We start from the raw sequence: 18,204 nt of genomic DNA on the forward strand, positions 1-18,204 counted from the left end.
TTGAGAACCACTGATTTAGGGCAACACTGGTTTCGATAAAGTCACACAGGCTTCCTTCCTGTATAGTTCATTCCAAGCTTTAGTAAGCTCAAGCTTATCGTGCCTCTTCAAGAAGCAAATGAAATATACAATTTTCTTCCAAATGTCTTTGGCCAGGGAGGCCTGTGTTCGGGGCGTGTAGTCAGGGGATGCTGCTCTGAGAGCCCCACAAGCAGGTGAGGCACACAGGGCAGCACGTGGCAGGCAACCAGGAGCCACAGATGGCTCCGGCCGGGCTCCCAGGGATTCACAAGGAGTGCTCAGCAGACCCTGGAGATTAATTTTGAGCTCCGGCTCTCCGGGCTGTCACGGAACACCAAGAGTTTTTTTTTTTTTTTTTCTGTTTTTGCTTTTTCTTTTCTTTTTTTTTTTTTTTTCCGGAACACCAAGATTTAAAAAAAGAAAAAAATGCTGGCAGGCAAATGTCAAACCAACCCCCTCCAGGAAAGGCGGAACTTCTCCCAAACGCTTGGGAAAGAGCCAACCCGTCTTTGCAGGGCAGTGATCATTCTCTCCAGAAGGTGGCGCTCTCCGCCGTAATTATTTTTAGGTTCTGGACGCAAACAACAATACTGATAAGGGCTGACGGGATTGAAACTTAGCTAACGGAGTCTACACAGACGGTTTCCTACGGAATCCTGCTTCGTGTCTGACCACGTTTTGGGCAGTTAATGTTGTTGTCCCTCGGAGTGACTGAAACATAATATATGGCCCCTGGGGGGTAGTGGTGTGGAAGAACATAATCATTTGGTGGCACATTCTAAAGCAGGCGGGCCGTCTATCAGCTATCTTTATTCCTTTCAGTGCAAAGGAAAACGGTGAATGATTTACGAGCAATCAATGGGGATTGGCTTAGAGCAAGACGGGTGTCAGATTTTTCTTTTTTCTTTTTTTTTCCATAGACAAATTTAACCCTGGAAGCTGAAAATTGGGGCTCTAGAAACTCAGGGATTTCCCTGGGAAGTCACAATTGGATGTTTCGTCCCTTCCTGGGGGGGGGGGGGCAGGGGGGGAGCAGCTTGAATTTCTTCTTTATATTCATTTTGATAAGTTTTAGCAGATAAAAATACAGGGCACTGAGTTAGATGTAAGTTTCAAATAAGCAACAAGTAATCTTTTTAGAATAAATATGTCCCACACAGTGTTTAAGACATGCATGTAGTAAAAAAGAAAAAATGTTCCTTGCTTATTTGAAATTCAAATTTAACTGGGTGTCCTCTACTTCATCCGGCAACCCTACTCTGGAATGATAACCCCTTTCCCCGTTCTCTTCCTCTTTGTCCTCCCCCAGCCACATTTCTGAGGAGACCCCGTGTGAGGGTCACGGCTGAAGCAGGACCTGGGACCACAGGCCATACTCTGGTAAATTTCCCCTTTGTCATTGGGGTCAGGTTCCTGTCGCAGGTTCTCAGAACTGAGGGAAGGCTGGAACACGCAGCGGTTTCTGTCCTGGGTATATACAAGGGGAGTTAAAAATTCTACCCCTGCCTGGGAGGTTCCCATTCAGTCAGTCTGGCTGGGGTCTGGGCACATGCATTTGAAACTTTTCCAGGGGATTCTGAGAAACACTGCCGAGACCAGGGTTTCTCAAGCTGTGCCTTGCTTATGATCCACCTGGATCATAAGACCTTGTTCATGGAGACCTTGTTCAGCAGCAGATCCGGACTTAGAAGCCACGGGCCCCCAGAAACTGCATTTGCAACAAGCCTCAGGTGATGTTGATGCTCTATTTGGACCACACCTTGAGTGGCAGGATTTTTGAGCATGAAAACCTGGTAACTGTGAAACCCCTGAGTGTTTCTCTAACGCTCTGCGAACGTCACCTGATAACATCCCTACCTTCCAGCCTCTGTTGTATTTCCATTTTTTCTTACAACAACAACAAACAAACATCCTGTGCCCTACGTTCACAAAAGGAATCTAATGTTGGCTAATTGCAAGGTGTTGGAGCTGCACCCTCTCTCAGAGGCTTCTTAACTGCTTTCAGCTTCCCCGTTAGGCATCGTCCAATTACTCGGATGGTTCACAGGTTGAAGACTCAGGGAAGGATTCACCAGAAGCGAAGCAAGGCTCTTTCGGATAAACTCAACTTACACTTGCTTCACCTTCAATTTATGTCCTAAATTTCCTTCCTGACACTTTGCAAAATAGTTTCAGCAAGTGGGAAAGCGCGTTCCTCCCTTTAGCACCACCACAACAGACCCGGCAAGGAAGGAAGGAAAGAGAAAAAACCAAAACCCAACGGAAGCCACTAGGTCACCTTACCGGGGACTTCTTAATGTCGGAGACCGCGTAGTTCCCTTGTGATATCCACCTGGCTGAGTCAGTTAAAGACAGGCCGGTCCCGTAAAGGTTGATGCTAAAACGACCCTGGAATAAATAGCCAATGAAAAAGACTTTCAGTCCACGTGATGTCCTAAGCAAAGGCCACACAATGAAGGGCCCTTGGAAAGGAGAAGGACATTAATTAATTACGATAGCTACTAATTAATGAGGGTGGTTTTTGTTTTTTTTTTTTTTTTGGAAGGTGGGGGGGAAGTCTGGGCCAGGCACTTTACATGCATGCTCACAAGAGCTCTCTGAAGGCGTTCTCTTTACAGATGGGGAAACTAAGGCCCGGTGGAGGTGACTAGCTTCGGCAGGAGACAGTGTGAGGCCAACTCACATTTTCCTGACTTCAAAGTCCTCGCTCTCAACCAGCGCCATTCTGCCTCCCTAACCCAGCAATCCTGATGTTGCTCACAATTATCAGATTCCTTCAGGAACAAAATGCCACAGTGTAATTTTTCTAACAAGATCTCGCTGCCAAAGCTTCCCGGGCCTCCGCTTCCCCGCCACGCTGAGCACTGCGCGGCCTAAGCACAGCGGGGCGGGACTTCAAAGGACAGGTGCGCTCTCCGGGACGGCCAGCAGAGGGCGCGCGCGGCCCGTTCTACACAGCCTGCAGCGGGACCGCCTCTTCCAGGCCCGGGATCCCGGATCCCAACCCGCTCCAGGATTCCTTTCAAAACCGGGCCTCGGTGTTTCCACGTTTATTTCTAAGGAGACGCCGCCGCAGAGCTCCTCTCCTGCGTTGCCCATCTGTCTCTGTTTCTCCCTCGCTTGCAAAAATGACTCCACAAAGGCACCTGAAATACTTTGCTGAGGCTTCCTCCCCCACAAGGAGCGGTTTCAGAACTGAAAATGTTCTGCACCAACACGCTCACGGTGAATGTTTCCTCTCGGAACCTGACACGGTCCCGTACTTTGTCAAAGCAGTCTTTAATAAGGCGAGGCGGACTCCGCGCCGGCCAGGCCTATGTGAAAATCGGGCTCTTTCAGGGAGGGAGAGGGGGGATGAAATCTCAGAACCTCAGTTTGTCCACCTGTAAAATGGAAGATAGTAACAGTATCTGCCTCAGCCTACTGTAGGGAGGGCTAAATGAAATTAGCCATGCAGCACACGGCTGGTACCTGACTTCAGAAATCCTGGTTATTGGTTGTTTTGTGTTGGGTGTCTCGCTCCAAGAGGAACAGTAGACTTAGGGGAGGGACTTGGTATTGCTTTATTTATATCAATAATGGTCTGTAACACATAGGCGGTTGATAGATTGTTAATAAATATTCCATCCTGGCTTGTCCACTATGACCTGGCAGGACTAGGGGTACCCTGCAGGCTCCCTCTCTGTGTCAGTGCCATCACTATTTCCTAAGCAGAGGCTATCAACCCCTTTGGAGCCTTAGATTCCACATGTATGACATGGGGACAAAATAACATTCCAATTCTCGGAAGTGATGCGAGCATCGAAGTTAGTGGCTCTCTGCAGGGGACGATTTTGCCCCTGGGGGGAAATCTGGTAATTATCTAGAGATCTTTCTGGTTGTCATAACTGGCAGGTGTGTGTGTGTGTGTGTGTGTGTGTGTGTTACTAGCATCTGGAGGGTAGAGACCAGAGGTACTGCTAAATAGCCTGCGATGCACAGCACAGTCCCTACAACAGAGATCGATCCAGTCCAAAACACTGATAGCGCTGACGGTGAGAAACTCTGGTTGTGACCGTTTGGATTTTTCCTAGAATCCAGATTCTTCTACTTTTCGTGTAGGCTTAACTTTCCTGAGTCCATCTGTAAAATGGGTTAGTAACGCCTATGATGCAAATAGGAGGGGGTGAGGTAGAAGGTATAGTGCATGTAACTCATTACCTGGCACAGAGTAGGTGATATTTAAAAAGTATTTTTGGAAATTATGACAGTACCCTACAGGCGTTCGTGGTTGGTAGGCGAAGTGGCCTCAGTAAGTGTCCGTGATTGTGGCTGCCCTGAGGCACGAAGCCCAGTGTTGCCCGGCCTCCTCAGATACACACCTCTCCCAGCTCTGCTATCTCACCTGCTATTTCCTTATTTCACTCTCCTGCCTGTCCTGAGGCCGTGTTCACACCGTTCATTATGACCAGACCCCACTGCAGCCGAGGATCCCTCTCTTTCTCCCTTTCCCATCCTGCTTCCCATGCGGATGGTCTGTTCCCCCTGCACTGCAGGAGAAGGTAGCGTGATCTGCTTTGACCTCAAGGTTCCTGCAAGGTCCAGGCCCCTGACCTGCCTTCTGGCCCAAGAACTCCCCCCGCTGATCCGGGCGTCCGGTATCTAAGCACCTTCCACACACACGTCTGGCTAGAGCTGCCCTCTCGGAGCGGGTGACAGACCCGATGGAACGGGCGGTCTTCCTCCTCGTTCTCTTTCCACCTTTTCCAGCACAGGGGACCTACCTTTTCAGCTGATAATGACCACCTTAAGTTAAGGGTCCCGTGAGGAGTGAAGACTTACTGTCCTCTGAGCTCCAGGTGAGACATCTTTGCCCCTACAGCCCTCATCTTCGAGGGGTAGAGGGTGTGAACGTTATAGCTACTACCTCCTGTGGCTGATTTAAGAGGGTAAAAGTAATTCCAGGTTATGCATGCACTAGAGGATCCAGAGGGATTTCAGAAAGATGTGCCTGAGGCTAGGAGAGGTTTTGTTCTTTGTTCAGACAAAGGAGAAGGCTGCAAAGTCCTCGCTGCAAGTGGGGTCAGGCAGACCCGTCTGCCATCGTGGATTTGCACTCAGACACATTTGGGATCAAATCCCGCCTCTACTGAGCACCAGCTGTGTGGGTTTGGGCAACCCCTCCCCCATGTCTCTGTGACTCCATTTTCTCATCTGAAAAGGGGGGACATTCTCGCCGGTGGCTGCTGTGGGGTGACATGCCACACCGACCTAGGAATGCTGAGCCAAGTCTAAACTCTAGTAAACACTCAGTAAATGCTACCAATACCAGCATCAGTAACAGTAACGCGGCATCCCCTATGGTCAGAAGAGGAAAACACATTCTGGCTACATTTCCCGTTGAGGGCCCTTGGGGGACCTGCTCTTACTGCTAAGTAAGTCGCCAAAGCCACAGTGTGAACGAGGAGGAAACAGCACATTCCCTTTGGCTTCTGTGCAATCAGCCGGTCACAGGAGGGGCCGACCGCTCCAAAGCTCCTCGCACAAGGGTGCTTCTGCGGACCTTTTCCTGGAAAACCCGTCTGCAAAACTCAGGGCTTTCATCAGTATACGGAGTTGGTGCTCAATAAATGTCTAAGGGATTGAGTTCTGAAAACCCCTGATATGGCTTGAAGAACAGGCTAGGAAAAAATACAAATTAGCTTCTCACGGGCTTTGGGTTTTCTCATTTAGATATTGCTGCAGGGTCAGGATTTAGCAAATCAATAAGTTCATTTGTCTCTGAATTATTAAAAGAAATGAAGGCAGATTACCTTTCATTTACCTAAACTTCCCCAAAGATGCGCAGAGAGAAGCAAGAAAATCCTCAGACTTTTGAAAAAGGCAGGACAGGGCTAATCTATTAGCTGTTAAAATGCAACCCACACCAGTGGGGTGTTTGAAGTCATCTGCTGCTCTAAAGAAACAGCACTTCAAAAGTTTTCAATTCCTGGGTAATAGAGGCGAGGCCCCCTTTTACCATTATGTCCTTTGTTTATTTTCTTTCTCCCTGAGAGCTTCCTTTTCACTTCCCTAAAATGTTTAGCATTGCTTTCTGAAGCTGGGGGCTGAGAAAACACTTTGTTAAAAGAAAATTCAGATGTGTTTGTCTTTGGATGGTCTCTGATTGGGCCTAAACCCATCCTGGGGAGATGGTGTATTCCCAATGCAGCTCCCCGTCCTGGTCCCCAGACTTTTGAAGGCCCGGGGGGCGGGGGGGGGGCGGAGTGGGAAACTCCTGGCCCAGAGTTTAGCAACGGCCTCGTGAGGACCCCTTTCGAACCAAAGCCAGAACTGGGGCCAAGTTCTCCTGGCCGGAATCACGGAATTCGTCACGCCTTCTCAGGGCCGGAGCTTCTTGCAAAGATGATGCCGATTTTGCAAAAGTGGCGCCAGGCAGATCCTTAGGACGGCGCGTTTCAAGATATCCACACCTCCAGGGCGGCAAGGGCGTGTGGCAGTGTGGCTGGGCAATGAGATGGCCGCTGAGCGGCTCTGCTGAACAGCAAATCCAGCAGACGATGATAAACTTGCCCTTCGTCTGGACACTACACGGTTTATACATCTAAGGAGGGATAGCAGTTTTTCTGTCACACGACGTTTGCAATTTGTAACGGCTGACCGTGGTGGTGGGTTAGAGCGCGCTCGTCCTGGCTTGCGAGAGCCGATCGTGTGCATTTCTGCCGGACTCCCCATTTGGGGACGTAACGCTGGTGACTTGAAATCAGTTGCGGGGCGTGGGGGCGGGGCGGAGCGAGAGTATTTACACCTGGGCGGCTGGCAAAAATGCTACAAAGCAGGACTTGTGATTTTCTTAAAGAGCCAGTCATGAAGCCTATACCGGCCTGTCACTGACTGTATAACATTCACTCTGTGAACCAGCACGGTTTGTTTAAGCAAAGCCCCTGCCCTCTGATGCCTGATCTGCTTCCAGATGTTTACCGTTATAGCAGGTGCATTTTGCTGCATGTAGCTCTGAGCGGTTCCTTAGGAAACACTCCTAGGAGTGGCGTGGCTAGATGAGTAGCTCGGAGCATCTCTGAGACTTCCTGCAGGGGGCCAAACTGCCCTCCAGAGCAGCTGTTCTAACTGTATTCCCGGGAGCAGAAGCAGCCAGGGGTCCCCTGCGGGCAGGGCGGGACGTGGGTCCTCGGTGGGGGGAGCCCTTAGCACATACCTGCGGGCACTTGGCAGCACTGTAGCAGTCCCCGGCTGTGGCAAAAGGGACAGGGTGTCCTTCGCTGGTCCGGGCAAACTGTAAGTCAGTGGCTGCGGGGTTTTGCAGAAAGGGAGAGAAGAGAGAAGTCCGAAAAGGTACAGAAGGGAGGACAGTCACAGGGAGGCGGGAGGGAAGAAGGATAGTGAGAGAAAGAGTAAGAGGGAGAGCGGAGAGAAAAAAAATACCCGAAGTGTCATTAGTGAGCAAACGGATCCAGATGTGCAACAGATCCAGATGTGCACTGCTTTCCCCCTTGGATCTGTGGTTCAAGAGCCTCGCTCCCTGGGTTTTATCTGCACGGTCTCTCCATGGGAGGGAAGCCAAAAGAGGGGTTTAAGATGACTTTGGAAGCCAAAAGGGGGGTTTAAGATGACTTTGGAATCGATTCTCGCATAAATAAATACGTGAATCACGTCCATTAAAGGTAAGCGTCACTGGATGGCTGAGTCTCCTGCGTACAGCCTCCCAGCTGTCAGGATGGGAAGAAATCGGCTACAAAAGTATCTCCAGCTACTTAGGAGTTACTTCCTGGGGCTTTAGCTGCCCTCCCATGGCCAATGCACTATGCCTGCCAAAATGTGGCGCAGTTAGAACCCTCATCTTGAAAGTATTAATGGCAGTTTCTCAAGTTTGGGGCTACCTTGGAGTTTCAAAAAAAAATCCAATGAAAACAATGCTTGTGTTTTTAACCTCTTCATAGCTCCGGAGAGCAGCTCTACACAGAGCAGGAGGAGTCAAAGCAAGGATCTCGCAAAAGCCATCGCTGGTGGAAGGAGAGGCCTCCGCTTTTACCTCCCCGCCTTGCCTTTCGGGAACAGCAAGAGCCCTTCATCTTTCTACAGTTAACCGAGCTCCGGTGGGAAGGAAGTCTGAGCTCCCTGTCCCGCAAAGAGAGGGGCCCTTGTGGCCACAGCACACCGAAGCCCCGAGTCTCAGCTGGAGTGTTTTTCTAAGCGGAAAAACTGCAGACTCTCTGCCTTTAGCCCCCATCAGGCTCGCGGAAGGCGATAAAAAGTAGCTTGGTACAAATCAAGTTTCATCCACCTCGAGGGGAAAGCGATGCAATATTACGGGAGCAACGGTAATGAGGAAAAATTATTATTTCTGTTTTTCCTCTATTCGAGGGCACACGTTTGGATCGTTCAGCTATCTACAACCACGCCTGTGATTAACGTCCCTACGAAAAGGCAGTCTTGGCTGCAGGATGAAATCCGCTCGCGCGGAGGCTGGTTACAAGAGGCAAGCCCGTGGCCCGTTTCTCTTCTGTAAATCGACAACTGGATAAAATTAGCTGTGTCCCCCTGCATGTGTGTGCACTGTGCAGGGGGGGGGGCGGTTGGGGGAATGGAAGATTCCATGAGAATCTCTTTAAGGCATGCAGCTACTCTGTCTTCTCCCTTCAAAGCTTCTGCTACTACCCTTCCTTTCCCCACGCCGATACCCTGTGCCTGGCTAACTGCTACCTGACCTTAAGATGTCAGGTTCAGTGTCATATTTTGGGGGATGCCATCCTGACTCACTCCCCCCCCCCCCCCCCCCACTGCAGTGGTCCCCTTTTAGTGGCCTTCACCTACTCCACGCGTTCGTTTCTCACAAATCTGACGGGAGCTCCGCCCTGGGCAAGGCACCTTCCGGGGACTGGCTGTACAGCAGGAAAACGGAAAGGAGCCAACCCCGCCCTCACGCAGCTTGGACCCCAGCTGTCGTCGCTGGATGGCAAGGCAACCCATCTCGTTCCCCCGCAGCATCTCAGAGCCTTGCCCCCCGGCCAGTGTGCGGAGCGCAGTGCGCTGGCTGAATGGGGAGAGGAATGAGCACGTCTCCTTCTCCGTGACATTCTACCGGACTTACTTATTATCTGCATCGTGGTCAGGTCTATTCTGATTTTCTGGAAGCTGGAAAACCCAGCTGCCGTGTAGTCCTTCCGACACTGGCAGTCATCCCGTCGGCTCCCGTTGTAGGGACATTCGGTTGGGTTGTGCAGCCTACGTCACGGAGAGAATGTTCTGGTGAGGACGGCAGCTACTTCCGGGGCATCCTCAGCTGTCTGTGCCCTTCCGAGCCCGAATGCTCCTACCTGTGCCCGTATACCTCGGAGAAGTTTTCTGAGTCACCGTGGACCAGGGTTATGAACTCTTTGGGGTGGTCAGACTGCATCCCTGCACAGAATATCTGAAAGAGAGGCCAGAGATAACCTAGGAAGAGCAGCTCAGAGGTGAGACCATGGGACCCAGGGCGACTCCCTCTCCAATCATTCTAGAAATAATGACTGATATCCATCGTTCACCTTCAGGAGCTTTCCCGCGATGAGCAGAAAGTATTCACCGTCTTCAGTGGCACCTTTCAGTCTCTTTACCTCCTTGCAGTTCTGGGGTAACTCACCTAGAAACCACGAAACGTACAAATGGAGTGTGATGCTCCCGGATCCCCCCGCTGTCTGCCTGGGGAATGAATGATACTGTTCACACTAATACTTTGCAGCTTGAAAAGGCGGGGGGGGGGGATAATTTCCTTAGAATAAATTCTTTCCCTTTTGGGGGGTAAATGTTTTTTTTTTTCTTTGAGTTTTATGGAGAGGTAACTGACCTATAGCAGTGTATAGATTTAAGGCGTAGAGCATAGTGGCTTGACTCCTACAGATTGTGAATAGTTACACTAAGTTTAGTTAACATCCATCATTTCCAACAGATAGATGTATAAAAATATTTTTTTTTTCTTTTTGATGAGAACTTTTAGGATCTACTCTCTTCGCGACTTCCAAACGTAGCATACGGCAGTGTTGACTATGGTTTTCACGCTGTGCATTTCATCCCCAGCACTATATATTTATCTTATAAATTCTCTTTCCAATGAGGGTGGGCAAACGAACAAGGAAACCCTGGTCTTCGTGCTCCGGAGAAAGGGCTTCAGCTGGCCCACTTACAGTTATAGATATTGTGACAAGTTTTCCTTTCTTCTGGCTTCAGATCGGCAGGGCATAAGTGGCTGGGCTGGTCCTCGTTGGTTAAACACTGCACAGATCTGTGTGTCACTCCCACACCACAGGACACTGAGCACTGGAAGGCAGACCAGAGTCAGTGATGCAGCCCCGGAACCCAGGAGGCTTGGGGTCTAGTGACGCGGGGCTCACAGCTCCACGTCCGAGGTGTCATTTCAGACCCTAGGCTGCTGAAAACAAGTGCTGACGTATGTGCAACACTTACAGTGGAGCAGTCTCTGTGCTAAGCATTATACATCCATGTTCATATATGCGTGTATCTTACCTGTGTATTTATATTTATATGCATAACATATATACTTATTATATGACATATATATACAATATATAATTTTCTCATTTAAGCCTTACAAAAATTTTCTGAGATAGTACTCCCATTATTCTATTTTTACAGAGAGGAGATTGGGGCCCAAATGTCAAGAAACTTGTTCAAGGTCATGGTAGAGCCAGGATTCAAACCCTAACCCCTTTCAACCGATCCTGTACTTTGTCTCATCGCTTGGCCACACTGAGAACCTAGGAGGCAGGAGCCAGGGGGTGGTGGCAATACTCCAAGGACAGTCGCAATTTTAAATGTTCGCGCTTATTGTACGCCTAATGCAGTGAAATACTCCCGTTGAAGAGGGACTAGAGTCTGCTGGCTTCCTAACCGCGGAAGCAACACGAACTCTTCTGTAACTCTTACTAGGTGACAGAGTTCCGGGAGCTGGTGTGGAAAATCATCGTGGTAAAAAAAGCGTAACGTGAAGTGTGCTATTATGATCTATGAGCTGTTTACATATTAACTCGACCCTTCTTCACCACCACCCATGTTGCAGATGAGGAAACAGACACAGAAGTGTTGCACCTCTCATTCAACTGGCAAGTAGGAGGGCCAGGATGCACAGGGCGGGCGTCTGGCTTCGGAGCCCGTGCCCTAAGCTCTGGGTTTGGCCACCCTGCCGAACGAGAAGAGAACCTTCTCTTCCCATCAGCCCACCTCGAGGTGCTAACGCCAGTGTCTTCCCAGCATCCCTCCCGGAAGGAGGATCCCTTGGGACGGCCGAGGCAGGACATGTCTAAGGTGAAGTCTGGGATCCCAAAGCTTTCCCATTTGATCACCGAACGGTCTACTTACGCTGCCCCAGTTGCCGACTCTCCAGCTGGCCGACACAGGGCACTCCCTCAGGTAGCACGGATGGACGCTGGGGGGCTGAGTGCCCGGGCAGTTGACGGCCGTTTGGTAGCTGTACTCATAATTCTCCTTCCCGGTGTAAATCTCGCTACAGGAGACGAGCCTTTGTCTGTAGCCCTTTCCACAGGTCACTGAGCACTGGGAAAACAGGGGGTGGGAGGAGAGGCTGGAGCAGCGCCTGGGGGCAGCCCACAATAGGCCCCTGACCCCCACATCCAACGTTGACCCCGGACGACGCTGCAGAGAGCTCTCACTTTATTAGCTTGTTTGTGCATCGCAAGCGGCAGGCCCCGAGCGCACCGCGGACAGACAACCTTAAAAGTCGCCTTCGGGGATCTAGTGTGGCCCCCGCTGCGGGACGGGGCGCCCTGAGCCCTTGCTTTGGATTTCAAGGGGAGGAGGGGAGGGGGCTCCAGCTGTCCCTGGTTCCATTTAGACGCTCCCCATAGCCCCACTGCACGTGCTTCTCCAAACCGGAGATGTGGCCACAGGGGACGGGAGGAGGGTGTGTCACAGCTCACCTGAGTTACAGGTGAAACCCAAGCACTTAGCCAAAAGGGGACTTGGGCACAGTTTTCCTTTCCTGCTCCGTTCGTTTGCCTTTCCCGTCTGCCCCGCACTCAATCTCCTTCTCTCTTTGCTCTCCCTGCCCATACGTCTGGACCGATAATGTCACCCTTCTGCTCTCCTATCTCTTTGTCTATCTAACCAGATCAGGCCGTCACTTTACCTGTTGACCATCATTACACGGCATTTACAAATATGCAAACAACACGCCAAAGGAGAAAGAGAGGACGTCTTACTAGTGTCCAAGATCCTTCCTGTGATGAGACACCTAATTGGTTATTGACGCCACGTTGAAGTAGGTTCAACCACCCACGCTAAGCACTTGATACAATATATTTAGAAAATAAAAGTGCATTGTAGTGAATTTAGTTTTGATGGTGTTTTTTAGACAATGTGGTCAGATAACCGGCCATCCCCTGGGAAGGTGTCACATAAAATTAAGTGAGAGGATCAGGATTCTCTAGACCAAAGGTTGCCGGAGGCGTCCTGGATGAACCCCCGACCCAGTCCGCAGCAAGTGGTGTGGTCTGCTTTCTCCAGGGGGCGCATCCATGAGGTCTCACTAGCTATTAAAAGCCACAGTGTCATTCTTTCCTAACATCTCCTGAGCTGGTGCTTTCAGCCACGTGGCTTTCGTCTCCTATAACTACCTGTTCCAGGGAGAAGATACCTCTTGAAGAGGTCCTGGAGGCAGGAGGGTGACAGGCCCAGCCAGAGGCACACGGAGCATCCCTGGTCCTTCCTTTTCAGATGGCTCGAGACCTGGAAATGTTGTGCATGTTTCTTCCTTCTTTGGCTGCCACTGTTCAAATGCTTGAAGAGCCAGCAGAGGCCAGGCCCGGGGAGGGCGAGGCTGGTCTGGGGTGTTTCGTGTGTGGGCAGATCGCCAGCCAATGCTGGGTCTGTCTAGGCTGGGAGGGAGGAGGGGGACTGGCGGGGAGGAAGGAGGCAGGGAAGCTCTTACTCTTGACTCTCCATGCCCTAGGGGGTCATGTGCTTGCTTCATTATGAGCATATATTACTTTTCTAATGTGAAAATAACAGCAAAGCAGGATGAAATGGTAAGAATGTGCGCTCCTTGCATTAATGATGCACTTCAGGCCTAAGCCGAGAAATGCATGATGAGCCAGGGGTGATGGGGTGCTCTTTTCCCATCTGGCCCAGGCCTGCTCAAATTCAAGGAGAGCTCAGAGAAAAGCACTCAACTCTCCAGGGGACAGAGGTCCGAGAGAGAAGGCATGGCTTGCTGTGGCTCTTGAACTTTTCCAGAAGCTTTTCTAGAGGGATTTCTGGTCCAGTGGGCCTTGCATCCATGTGAGGTCCTATCTCCAACCCTTCTCCACTTTGCTATAAGTTTCCAGAGTTTTTAATCCATGATACACTTGAGAATTTGCATAAATACTTAAGACTTTTTTTTTTTTTTTTGGAGAAGATTTGGATCTTCTCCAAATCTCATCTGTTGGGGGTTAAGATTAAGGTTAAAATAAAGCTATAGGAGTCACATGACTCAGTCTTAGATCGCAATTCTTTTAGCATAATAATAACAACACACAAAAGACTGGCTAAGATGAAAAGTGAAGAGGCCAATGTTTGCAGTGTGGTAAGTGTAGAAACTCCAGAGAGATGAGCGACCAAGAAGTAAGCCAGAAACTAATAAGAGGAGGCCTCCAGGAGGCAGAGAGCTCAGAGGCCTGAGGAGCAAGAGAGGCTTTTCCCTGCCTGGTGGGGAACCAGGCAGTTACGGACCTGAGAACAAGAAGTTATGGACCACGCCTGACGAGGACCGGGGAGAAGTGAGTTGAAGAGAAGAGAGGAACCCTCCCCAGATGCCCTCCCCAAGACCCTCCTTGGAATCTGGATGGGTTGGAACCTATGCCTCAAACCCAAAGTCAAGGACTATTTTGAGCAAGCACCTGGACTCCCAGGTTCCTGGCTGGCCAATGGTAAATGTACTTCCTAATGATTTGGACCACGTCTCCCTTCCACTCTTTAAGAGTTGGAGAACATGCAGAGTCGGGGTAAAGGAGGGTTTCTCAACTTCAGCACCATGGCCATCTGGGCCAGATAGCTCTCTGTTGTGTGTGTGGGGGGAGGAGGGGTGGCTGGGTGGGGGAGGGCTGTCCCACATACTCCAGGAGATTTAGCAGCATCCCTGACCTCTACCCACTAGATGCCGGTAGCATCCCACTTCCTCCACTTGTGATAACCAAAAATGTCTCCAGACATTGCCAGATGTCCCCTGGGTGAGGAAGGGGAGGCAAAAGTCAATGGAGCAAAGAGAAGAAGGATGGGGAGACATAGTTAGAAAGAACTCTAGGCCAGCTACAGTGAAGGAAGCATTCACCACCCAACACACATATCATCTGAATGCAAATATTCCTCCTATTGAAAATGTGAGACCGCTGCCCTGTGAAACTTTGCTCTGAGCCCAGGTAATTCCGAAACCTCTAACTCCTTTTGGGCAAATGACAACGGGTTTGGATGTTAGAGGTCTTTCAGTCTTTGAAAATATTATGAGGCAGAGAAGGAAGTAAACCATAAGAGACTCTTAAATACAGAGAACAAACTGAGGGGCTGCTGGAGGGGAGGTGGGTGGGGGATGGGCTAGATGGGGGACGGGCATTAGGGAGGCCACTTGTTGGGATGAGCCCTGGGGGCCATATGTAAGGGATGAATCACAAATTCTACTCCTGAAATCAAGACTACACTGTACATCAACGAATTTGAATTTAAATAAATAAATTTAAGAAGTGCTATGAGGTTTGAAAACAATGTGATCGTGTTTGGTCTATTAATAACAAAAAGTTTCTAGATTAGGCATTGTGGGCAAAAGAAGAGAAGAAAAAAATTGATTCCTTGAATACTTTGGAAAATCATTTGGTTCCTCTGGATCAGAGGCTGTCAAAGAGGCAGTCCGTATCTGGCCCACGGAAAGCGTTTGCTTCGCCCCACATAACGTTTTCAAATAAAAAATTGGAGTCCACGTTTTAAAGTTAGGAGACCCCACATAAAAGTTGAGATTTTTGTCCTCCTTGAACACTCAGGTCTGGTAGCACCGGACCCACATTTCTGCATGGCCTCTGCTGGAGAGGGAGGGAGCCTGCTCCCATCACACGGGACGTGCTCGTTTGTCACAGTCTCTGCCATTCCCTGTTGTCTCCCCGACGCGAAGGGCATCTTCTTATGTTAACTCTCTTCAGACACCAACAGGCATCACATGAACTAGCAGGCCCTGTGACAATTCTTCCTTTATCATACCAACAGGACATCAAGGGGAATCACAGGACTGAGGGGAACCGAGAGATCATCTCAGGCATCCTCCTACCTTGCACATGGGGGGGGGGGGTCTAGCCCCAGCAGGTGGAACTGGCGGGTGGGTCCCAGTCTCCCCCGTTCCTACCCAGAGGTCACTCTGTTGCCTTCAGGCCGTCGCTGTCCTGAAGGCGGTTACAGAATCCCCGGGACATACCTCTGACCATTCTCCTGTGATCCAGACATACTCGCAGGGCTGCAAACTACAGCTCTCCCGGTCCGCAGGCCGCTTGCTCGTGTCGCAGCGTAGGCCGTGAACCTCAGTGCCTTTGTCCACATCCAAACACACCACCTTGCGGTACCTGGAGCCCTCGCCACACGTCTTGGTGCACTGTTCGTGACAGACAGAACAGGTGTTGATAAGGAAATGCTAATAAATGGCTTATTATATGCTGTTTTTGTGGTGACTTATTTTCCCGTCTTGTCTACCCTTTAGGAATGTGAGGCCTCTGAGGGGAGGCATGATCAGAGGACTCATTGTCTTATCCCACTTATTCCCAACACTGTTCCTGGCACAGTGATGTGTTTGATAAGTGGCTATTGGAGGGAAGGAATGGAAACATGAATGAACGAATGTCAGGTTTGGAAAGGACCTTACGGCTTGACGACTTTACTCACACAAACATGGACTCTCTTTAAAACTTACAGCTAAATGATTATCGAACGGTGTCTAAATACCTCGAGAGTCAGGGAAGTTGTTACGTGTCCAGGTGGCCCATTTTATCTTACGACTACACACACCAATTTGCAGACCACAGCCTCGTGTCCTAGTTGTTGACTCCAGGGGAATATGAAGGACAAATTTCATTTCTCCCAAATCGTCCCCCTTCCGGGACTTGAGAGGCTTTGCTTTACTGTGACACCTTCCCCACCCCCCTCCCCGCCCCCAACTGACTGCGTTTTCTCCTCCAGGATGAAGGGCTCTCATCCCTCATTCACTCGGGAAATATTCACCAAGTTCCTAGCATCAGGGCCCGTGATGGGTCCGGGGTCAACAAGAACGGACACGCGCCGCACAGCCCTCAGAGAGGAGCTTATATTTTAGCAGCAAAGACAGACGTTGAGGACGGAGACAGCTAAGACTTAAAGGTTACTGCAATCTCCATTTTTCAGATGGAGAAACTGGGACGTAGCCAAAATGCCTTGTCCCAGATCAAACAACTCTTTGTGAGGTAGATGGGACACATCTTTTTATTCCCATCCACCAAGTGAGGAAAACAGAGCAAGCAGTACGTGCTGTTCCAGGACCCTCTCTATGCTGTCTGCAAGCTCCCTATCTTTTTCGCTTTAACCAACAGCACACCCACCTTTTGAAGTTTAACCTGGTTATCTGTGTGCTAAAGGTTTCCCAAAGCCCGTCCTATCTAAAGCATCTATTGTGTTCCAGCATTTCAAGACTGTAAATCACCCTGGAGATCCACGGTGAGCTAATCTGGGGACTCGTGTTTCCTTCACACCAGGGATTATGCGTCCTATAGCCCCTGGGCCTTAGCTAACTCATTAACAACAACCGAGAGTTGTGGGTAGCATGGTATCTTTTAAACTTTCTCTCTTCTCAAAAGTCTATTTAGGGGGCGCCGGGGTGGCTCCGTCGGTGAAGCACCCAACTTCGGCTCAGGTCATTGCCTCGTGGTTCGTGGGTTCAAGCCCCGTGTCGGGCTCTGTGCTGACAGCTCCGAGCCTGGAGCTGCTTCCGATTATGTGTCTCCCTCTCTCTCTGCCCCTCCCCCACTTGCTCTCTTGCACTCTCTCTCTCTTTCAAAAATAAATAAACATAAAAATTTTTTTTAAGTCTATTTAGGGAGACCCATGGGCCCCCACCTATCTTTTTCTCCTCTCACACCTCTTTCCCCTTGATTACCTGCCTCGTCCCACAGGCATTTATTTCAGTTTGGACTCCAGTCTGACTCTGAAAAGTCTTTGCAGATATGTCTTGTGCCTTGCTTTTTTGGCCGTAAAATACACCTAACCTAACCTAACATTGATCATTTCAATCATTTTAAAGTGTGCAATTCAGTGGCATTTAATCATCTGCAACGTCATAAGATCGTCATCCCTATGTGCTTCCAAAACATTTTCATCACCCGAAAAGGAAACGCTGTACCCATGAAACAGTCAGTCACTCCTTGCTTCCCCAACTGCCCGCCCACCCCCACCCCCCCCAAGCCTGTGCAACCACCAAGCTGCTCTCTGTCTATATGGGTTTGCCTGTTCTGGCTGTTTCATATGAATGGCATCATACAATACGCAGCCTTTTGTGACTGGCTTCTTCACTCAGCCTGCTGCTTTCAAGGTCAATCCGTGTTGTAGCATGTATCTGTACTTTCTTCCTTTCTGTGGCTGAATAACCCTCTGTTGTGTGGCTATACCACACTGTGGTCATTCAAATGACAACGGACATTGGGTTGTTTCCACCTCGTGGCCATTATGAATGGTGCTATGAACACTCACGTCCAAGTTTGAACATGTGATTTCAATTCTTCGGGGTGTACCCCAGGAGTAGAAATGCTGGGTGATCTGGGATACCCCGTGCCTTTTGTGAGCCACTTTGTTCTTTTAGGAAGTAAAAGGGATATGCGATGTGTCCTGCTAGCCCCTTATCATTTGCAAACTTAACTCATAGCTTCTGCTGCTTGGAAGCGAACCTCCACGTCTAGAATGTGGAGTCATTTGAATTTTTCTGGGGCACAAATATGAATTGAAAGTTCTCTGAGGTGATGAGTGCAGATGAGCAAATCACTTCAAAGGGTCTGGGAGGCTGGTTGAGCCCGGTTCCCTAGGTCAACCCTAGCTTGGGGTTTTCTGTTCCTCTGGAGTGTCCTGGGTACTAGTGTGAAGTAATAACACTTTTGTTTATTCACACACACACACATACACACACACACACAAAATCCC

General features: G+C 49.8%; 1 protein-coding gene across 8 annotated transcripts in view; it reads right to left on the minus strand.

Annotated features, from left to right (window-relative positions):
- ADAMTS9 (ADAM metallopeptidase with thrombospondin type 1 motif 9) overlaps positions 1-18,204 on the minus strand; it is a 170,024-nt gene that overhangs the window by 18,920 nt on the left and 132,900 nt on the right. For all 8 annotated transcript variants that reach the window (XM_045051823.1, XM_006928919.5, XM_045051826.1 and 5 more), the window contains 8 exons: positions 15,467-15,640; positions 11,374-11,568; positions 10,182-10,314; positions 9,546-9,640; positions 9,336-9,430; positions 9,110-9,243; positions 7,217-7,308; positions 2,305-2,409 (listed from right to left, as the gene is read on the minus strand). In XM_045051823.1, coding sequence (XP_044907758.1) covers positions 2,305-2,409; positions 7,217-7,308; positions 9,110-9,243; positions 9,336-9,430; positions 9,546-9,640; positions 10,182-10,314; positions 11,374-11,568; positions 15,467-15,640 — 1,023 coding nt within the window. The remainder of the gene's footprint in view (positions 1-2,304; positions 2,410-7,216; positions 7,309-9,109; positions 9,244-9,335; positions 9,431-9,545; positions 9,641-10,181; positions 10,315-11,373; positions 11,569-15,466; positions 15,641-18,204) is intronic.

Source organism: Felis catus, chromosome A2 (assembly GCF_018350175.1).
Source record: "Felis catus isolate Fca126 chromosome A2, F.catus_Fca126_mat1.0, whole genome shotgun sequence".
NCBI classification, from domain to species: Eukaryota; Metazoa; Chordata; class Mammalia; order Carnivora; family Felidae; genus Felis; species Felis catus.